This window comes from Hypanus sabinus, chromosome 6, assembly GCF_030144855.1.
Source record: "Hypanus sabinus isolate sHypSab1 chromosome 6, sHypSab1.hap1, whole genome shotgun sequence".
NCBI lineage: Eukaryota > Metazoa > Chordata > Chondrichthyes > Myliobatiformes > Dasyatidae > Hypanus > Hypanus sabinus.
In genome coordinates, this window is record NC_082711.1 from 144,081,640 (window position 1) to 144,090,591 (window position 8,952).

At 39.0% G+C, this 8,952-nt stretch overlaps 1 protein-coding gene across 1 annotated transcript in view; it reads right to left on the reverse strand.

Moving 5' to 3' along the window:
• baz1b (bromodomain adjacent to zinc finger domain, 1B) overlaps positions 1-7,656 on the reverse strand; it is a 77,577-nt gene extending 69,921 nt beyond the window's left edge. Inside the window, exons 1-2 of the mRNA XM_059973101.1 lie at positions 7,308-7,656; positions 1,625-1,741 (exon numbers count right to left, since the gene is read on the reverse strand). Of these exons, the coding sequence (XP_059829084.1) occupies positions 1,625-1,741; positions 7,308-7,423 (233 nt within the window). The 5' untranslated portion in view covers positions 7,424-7,656. The remainder of the gene's footprint in view (positions 1-1,624; positions 1,742-7,307) is intronic.
• Between the last annotated feature and the right edge of the window lie 1,296 nt (positions 7,657-8,952).

Here is an 8,952-nt window from a genome sequence, read left to right on the forward strand (position 1 = left end):
ATTACAAAAATATATCAAATTCAAAATTAACTATTTCCTTCCATAAATACGGATTTTACATCAATTTTTAAATATGATCACTTTATCTACTCCTCCATCCATCCTAATCTTTCTTCTTAAAGATAAAAGGTATCCACACTAGTTTGCCTCTGATTCCACCTTGGACAATACCAATCAAAAATCAATCATGACAATCTTCATTTAAATCAAAATAAATGGCCATCTAAAGAGTACCACAGGTGGTACAGATGGATACAGCAATATACAAGTTAGCATGGCAACATAATCAAGATCCCAAAGATGAGCTAGAGGCTGCTATTGTAAGGAGACAGAGTCTGCAGTGTACTTATTCTACAAAGTGAAGGATGGATAACTGTAGCAAATACAGTTCATTTAGAACTGTATTTGCCTGGTCCTAACCTAGTCCTGACGAAGGGTCTCGGTCCGAAACGTCAACAGCGCTTCTCTTTATAGATGCTGCCTGCCCTGCTGTGTTCCACCAGCATTTTGTGTGGGTCATTTAGAATGATCTGCCTACATGAGCGGTAGTTCATGGCTTTCAAATGAAATTGGATCAGTAGAAGGATAAAGGAGAGGGACTTACAGCAGTACTTTACAGATAAGGGCATGGACTAAATTAAGCTAATGGTCATCTTGCATTATTATTTTATGATTTGTACCAGTTTAAATTCAGTTGCATCCAATTAACAGAGGGAATAGCATAGTGAAAATAAGATGCCAAACTTACATTTAAAAAACAAAGAATACAGATAAGAGATTAATTTAGAGCAACAAAGGGAATGTTTCTTCTTTTCAAAGTTCCTAAGCTGCACTCAATATTAGAGACTTTCATAAATTTATGTGATGATTGCAATAAAGTACAAAGAACATATCAAGCCACCTGCATGCATACAGGCTCAAGTTTCTCCCCCAGTCACATCAGGCAGTGCGGCCACTATTACCAGTGTCTCAGTATTTGTACAGCATTTCAAATCCACAAATGGCACAAATCAGCTCCTATTCCAGATTAGCCTAATGATACTGTATTGAAGGATATAATAAATTAAAAACTTTCCATCCCAAGTCTGTTTAACCGTTAGCGATATAAGATAAACCATCAATAATTTTGTATGTATCAATCTTCATCAATTCCCAAATCCTGTGATTAATCAGAATTTGTAGCATTACATCTAGCCACAATACATCACAAAGATGAAATGTGCATATAATTAATATAGTCGATTGAAGGGTTGGGGCAGAGTAGAAAGAGGTAAAATAGAAAGGGTGTGTGTGTGTGGGGGGGGGGGGATTTTTACAATAAACTTCATTACCTCTGATTGCTCCAAAATGCTTACAAAAGGTTACTTTTGTTTGTGCAGTCATTACAGTAACATATGAAACCCCACAGTCAATTTACACACAGCAAGCAGCAACACTGCTCTAAATTAAAATAAGTTTCTCCCTACCATTTTCATTATCTATCAAATACAACAACTCTTAAAAGGATGTTACCACTACTTATTGTTAGCAATGGTTAACAGAACTTACTGCAGCAACAGGTGGAGTCAGATTTCTCCCAATATATTAATTGTATTTTGTGTGAAAGCATCTGCCATATACTTACAGTTCAGTTACTTCCTGCTCCTCCTCCCAGGCCTCCTTGTGAGTGAGCTGAATGCTGCCCGTACTTTTACACGTCCAGATTCGCTCTGCATATCTAGACAGTCGAGTTTCATATTCTCTGAGAAAAAGCTCAGGAAAATAATCAATAAATTTAGCTTGTGCGTGGAAGCATTGAAAAGCAAGTTATATTAGCACTTTCACGCTTATACTGTATCACATAGCTGAACATGCTTCTTTTCCCCAAATTTCTCTTTAAATAAAATTTTTCCCCACTCTTTTTGAACATACCAACTGCAGCTGGGACTTAACCTCAGTTTATCTATTCACAACTTGAAAGTTACTTGTAAAAGCATGGTTGCAGATAGAGCTCATTTGGAACTGACATTAGTGAATTTCAATCAGAAATATGACTGGTACTGAAAAGCTCTACCCCTATAACCAAGGGGCAGATACATTTCCTGGAAATTCCTAACATTGACAGCCATCAGAGTATTTCAGATGATTATTATGCAGGAAGTAAAATAAGAAAAAATTGACTATACTTAACCGAACTACTGGCAACCTCTTGCTCGCAATTCCTGTTCAGATTTTCCTTTTTATATTGGAGTACTTTTTTACATACTTTTTTTTATATTGGAGTAATTTTTACATTAAACTGTGCTTTAATGAGGCGACTTCAGGACTCAACAATGAGACCTGACCACATAATTCCATTAATTCATTGTTATCCCCAAAACAGAGCACTCATTGCATCTACACAGTGATTTGAACTAATGAAAACTATCAGTGCGCAGCCGGATACATTCAAGCTTATTTGCTGTTGATTCACAAATTGTTCATCAAGGAGCTCCGACGACAACATATAAAGAAATACATAATTATTATTTCAATGCTGCTACAATTAAACACATTGATATATGATTTATAAAAGGGCCAACTTTTTTTCTCCAAAGCTTCCAGACATAATCTGTGGCTGCTTTGCAATTAAAATTACCAGGGCAAACAGCCTAATGACCAGCAGGTTGAGCTTTCAACACCCCCGAGTCATCATTGCTAAAATAGACTAGAATCATGATGGTACAGTAAAGCATCCTGCTTTCATCACATTTGCACTGCATATTGCATATGCACTTTTCTCAGTTTTCTTTGCTCCTACTTCCTGCTTTGCTACCAAACCACTTGGCACGTTCCTACAGATATGAAATATCCAAAGCTTCTCTAAGGATCAGAGGTCAACCATTCACTTTTACTTCCCACTAAATCCAAAGTGCACCACTTAATATAGACTGGGGAATTCAATGGAACTGGTGACAAATTCATGATAACTTGAAACCACACACCTAGAAATGGTTTGAAATTTTCCCAACTTTCCCTTAAAAGTCTCATCTGTCGACTATAGTATTAACACTGCTAATGAAGTGCAAAAACATCACCAAAAAACTACTTGATTCAAGAATGGCCAGTTATACCTAGTAGCATAAAAAGTTACCAAGTTAAATTTTTCACACAAGGTGATACTCGAGCAGGTAATGCCATGACAAAACAGGAAATGTTCTAACAACCTGAAGGGCCACAGCAGGGATTTAATAAAATACATAAAATTTACAAATGACATTTGGGTCAACAATGACAAAATGCTATAGTTCCAATTAATTGTGTGCTTTCAGCTATTCAAATTGGGTGACTTTTAACTTTTAAAATAACATTTTTCAAATGTGGAAATCTCAAGACTTGCTGACAAATTTAGGTTTATTCTTGGCTTACTCTGTTGCTTTGCTCCACAACTATTGTATTTACTCCAGAGTTTGCTTTACAGTTAATATTTAAAAATTAATATTAAGTATTTACTTAAACAGTAATAGTTAATAGTTTTTCATACATCACCAAATATCAAAAATATTTGAGCTAATGGGAGAGGGAGAGAAGACCTGATTAGCACAATGCAGTTTGATTGTAGCTTGGAAGCTTCCAAATTTTCATTAAGCTTCATGAGTTTCATAAAATGTGGGTAAAAATTATTTGCAACATAACTGAGGTACTAAAATTAAAAACTGATTTTTAGATACATTTTCTTTAGTAATATGCTAAAGATGCTTAGTAATGACAATGTACTAACTTTTACCAACCTTCAATAAGTACAACAATAAAGCATGGGGTGCACTGACATCACCAATTGAACATTTAAAGTTACAAACACAGTGGATTCTGGTTCGTCGGGGTAGCTGCTTATTTGGGACAACTCTTGAAGAACAAAATCTAATTAAATTGCAGCAGTTACTAGTGTTTGTTTTCAAAACGCAGTGATTTTTGTTCCATAGCTAGTAGGGAATAAGCAACAAGACAATTCAGAACTGCTTTCCTCACTGTGGTTTCAGGCTTGGAGATATGAGAAATGGCCAGGAATAAAAATGAAAGGATATCACTACTTCAACAAGCTAGGAACTATGAAGAATTTGAAGATCTCAACAATCATCCTGAACATTACAACAAAAATGAAGATTTGGGGGATTCTTTAATGGAAGCAGATTCACGGACACAGGAAGTGGGAAAGAAGCTACTAATTGCGAGCAAGCACATTAACTAATTATAATCCTCCAGCACATCATGGTCTGCCAGCAGATTAGTGAGACTGCTGAACCCGGCACTGTTGCTAGCCCACCCGGGGACAACTTGGCACTCTTCATGGGGGTGGGCAGGTTCTCTCACTTGCTTACTCCTGAACATTTTAAACTCCTGTTACACTCACTGAATCCTGCCGACCATGCCAAATGTTATGCAGAAGCAGATTAACAGACAGTTAAGTGGAACAGAAGACAGTGATAGTGAGTAAGCTTATTAACTGTTTACTTACAAACAGTGAGACACTCAACCAAGCATCTAAGTCAAACAAGCAAAACTACGACAAAACATTTAATAACACTTCTAACTCAAGCTTGCACTTTAAGTCTCCCCAAATTACACAACTACAACACTGAACATTCAACAAACAGGTACTTAGTTAAGTGTGCGCTCGGGCCCTCCTTTCTGCCGTACACCGACGTAATGGTCCTTCAGCCCTGGTTGCGGGCTCAGTCTGAAGGGGAACCCCTAGCAAAGACCATGGCTCTTGCATATGCTATTCTCATACACCTCAGAAACAGAAGCCAGTGCCGTGACATGCAAGTAAGCCAAAGGGATACAGCTGCTGCATCCTTTGAATGGGCAGATCAGCAACCAGCATGGAGGCGGCGGCTTTCAACCAGAAAGTAAGTTAACCCGTCACGTTACAAATGCAATCACTGAAACCACTGTATTGAAGGCAGTCTATTACCTGCACTGTGTCTGAGCTGATTTTGTTCATTTAGCCAAAAGAACATGGATGATTTCCTCCATCAAGAACTAATATAGTTTTATAGTACTATAGTAATATTGGTCATGTTATAATTTGTTTTGTATTTCATTTAAATACATATTGCACTAATCAATTAAATGGTAGTTGGTCTTTTATTAGATACCATTTTAAGAACTTCCATGAAACTTCAGCTAATTGGGCCAAAATGTACTGGTCCCGATGTGTCTTAATTAACCAGAAACCACTTGTACTTAAAAGCTGAGTAACCCATCATTTAAAACTATCACTGAAATAAAGAGTCAAATTTATATAACGTCACAAATTCAACAGGACACTCAAAGATCATTTCCCAAAATTCCACTGCATCTTATCTAGTACAGTTACAGTTACAGTTAATATTCTTAAATGTCGGCCTAATAGCTTTTTTTTCAAAACGCAAGTTATTTTACAGCATTTTAAATTAAACTAGCTGAATTGCAATGCCATCAAAGCATCCTAGACCAGAGCTCAGAATCCAATGATCAAGTTACTGAAGTACGGAACACATCCTATTAGCAGGATGCCTCTACTCTACAGAGTTTGAATGAAACTCCACATTTAGGTTAATATAAGCAACATAAAATACAGAACAGCCCACAAAACTACAGTGAATCTGTGCACAGTTACTATCAATTGTAAACAAGCTGGGACTAATTACAAGATCACCAAAACATGTCTAAAACATTTTCCTCCTCAGTTGACAAGGCCTCTACCACTCTACAAATGTATTCATTACTGTGCAATTGCCATGAGAAACGGGAACCAAAGCTATGAACAAGAAGTCAATACGGATCTTCTCAACCTTTACCAGAACTGGAAAAACACAAACAAAACTGCAGTGCCGTCCTAACATGCATCTACAAACCTGTGTTCATAGTTTTAAAAACACAGACATCCAAACTTCAGAAAATTACAAGTTATACAATCTCTAGAAGGCCCTATTTTAATTGTACTTGAAATAAAATGTTTTCTTTCTCAAAAAAATCTTTTCCAACCCGAAATTCACAATTGTGATACTTTGTTTTACCAGGTTACATAAATGGCTGAACTTCTGCACGGTAAGTGCAATGTGTTCCATTGGGCACACTGCACAAACCTATATAGGCCTGAAACCTAAGAAGACATAAACAGAGTGGGCATAACCATAGCAACCACTTGAGGAATCCAAAGATGGCCTTTTACAAAATCTAAAATTTTAAAAATCTATTTGAAGTAACTTAACTCGATTCTACATATTCTCCTAAAACCCCCTTGCCCAAAATTAAAAACGAAAGGCATACTCTTATATTTTAAGATGCCTCAATTATACACCCAACCTCAAAATAAATTGCCACATCAAAATGAGAGTTCTCCAAACAGAAAATAATATTTCACGGCTTTCTTGAAAATCTACTTTGAAACTCCTTTTATAAATAAAAATAGCAACATTAAAGCTCTACAGTCATAAAGCCTCAAGGCCATTGACACCCAAAAGGTTACACAACAGTTAACATTTCAGGCAAGAATCCCTTAAGGTAAGTGATAATTATATAAAACCTCCATATCCTGGGATAGTGAATTAAGAACAAAATGCTGGAAGTACTTAGCAAAAATCTTATCGCCATAGCTACATTCTGTGGAGACAGCAATGGGGTTAATATTTCAGCAGTTAAGTATTTCCAGCCCTTTGTTTTACAGTCTTTATTATAATCCTCAACTGTTCAGTTACTGAGCATCGATGGGCTTTGATTTTTCCTTAAAATTGAAATATCATGAGCCTTTCTGCACGAAGCTACAGCTATACGAATTCATAATAATCTTTAATATGGCAGATAAAATGTGGGAACTATAGGGATTGTTCTCAGAAACTGTCAGGGCAACATTCGCAATATGGAAGAAAACGATGAAGCAATCTTGGAACGCTGTAAAAATCTGTTCGAACGTGAACTCCATTACACTCAGAGTGAATCTGAGACCAGGTTGGAGCCTGATATTCAGGCTCCTCTGGGATCCCAGCGAAAAGGCATCGGCGAGTAGGCCCAGACTGTCCCAACTGGGCCTCTCGGCAATGACGAACTTGTGGAGTTAAAAACAAGAGAGTCTGAAGTCGCTTAGCAGGGCCACAAAACGGATCAGGGCTGGGGTGCGATGCCTGACAGACAGCATGACAGGACACTCGATCAGTGCCGCCGTCGCCACAGCTGCTCTGACTCTTGCTCGGCCAGCAGCAGGAATAACATCAGGTCCTGCCCCGAGCCCAGACAGGGTCCCTGGGGAGATGGATGCCGTCCCTGCCCCAACACCGACATCCGGTATCTCCGCAATCTAAGGATACTCGTTGCTCCTGAACCCCTCGCCGCTGTGCTCGATCACGTAGATTGTCTCCTCTGACGTTATGTCGGTAAGCGGCTTCGCCAGCGGGAATGGCTTCCTGCCCAGCAGCGGCGCCATGGTCCTATGTGGGCGCCGGCCGGTTGGCCGGCTCCGTAGGAGATGGGCCGGGCGATCGAGGCCTAGCCAATCTCGCCGTTCGCACCGCAGTAACGGGAATGGTCCAAAGGGGCGAACCCGTCGCTCCGCTTCAACTCGAGAGTTCAAAAATGGCGGGATTCCACAGCGGCGCCGCTCCTCACCGGCAGCTCCTCACCTCCCGCCGCCGCGCAGTCTACACCACTGCCGGAAGTACCCGCCCGCCTCACGCTTTCATTCGACACCTGGAAAATAGCGTCACCAGCTTAAAAAAGATATGCCTTCCAATTGGATAATACCGCTGTCGATCATCCCTGCAGCTTCGGTTCAGGCGCGGGTTTGTGATGAAGGTGAAAGGTTACGGCCATCGAGTAAGCGGCGACGGAAAGGAAGGATGCAATTTAAATTTAGCTTGTCTAAACCTTACATTCGATGTAATATATAATCATTTTTATGAATTATAATATTTGATTTTGTTAAAGGAAGGTTGTTTATGTACGCACAATATAAAGCCGCTGCGAACCCTAACGACGGGTGATCGATTGGACAAACGCGTCTAAGAGGCGGGCTTAATGGTGGCATTCTCAATTATGATTGGCTTTCCGGTCGATCTATCAAATCGTAGTTGCGCTTGATGGCCCAGTTCTGCATTTTGATTGATTGCGCAAATCATCAATCAATGTCAGCAAGTGCGGTTGCAATGGTATTTAAGGTAGGTAACGGTGCAGGAATCAGAGCGATGCTTTAGGCCTCATTTAGAGCCAGGTAAAAACAGTAAGAAGTGCAAAATGAGACACATACACATTGCCTAGAGCTGAAGAAGAACGACATTTTTGTTGACGACCTACCGAAGAATGGATTTATTCTTGAATGTTTTTTTCTCTGAAATAAAGCTCCGAAACTGTGCAGACTCGATGGGCCGAATGCTGTTTCTGCTCCTATGACTTTTGGAAATTGAGAAACCGCTATATTTTCTCTCGCCTCAGATATAGCTCGACTTGATGAGTATTTCTAGCATCAGGCAGTTGATAGTAGTGTAGAGAGCAGAATATTAGCATGGATTTAGTGGTCTTAAAAAATCTGCTTTAATGCTCAACTCTTTGTTTATGCTGTTCATAACAAAACAGGCACAAGAGACTGGATAGATAGTTTTGCAAATTAAACATACAGAATTCAATAAAGAAACATTAGTTCACATTGCCTGATTGCTCCATGTTTGGCATCTCTAATCACTCGCAATATTTCCAAGCACTGGAATCTTAAAATGACTTGCTGCTCTTAATGAAGACTATTCACAGTAACCACCAGGGAACATCAAGAATACTCTGCATTCAACAAAGTTGAGGCTGAACTTTAGAATTCAAAAAGCAATATAAGAATAGGCCACCCAATCCTTCATATCTATCTTGTCATTCAGTTTTACTATGGCTGATCTACCCCAGGTCTCAATTCCTCTTCTCTGTCAGTTCCTCATTAACCTCATTGCCATATTTTTATCTTATGTATCTCTT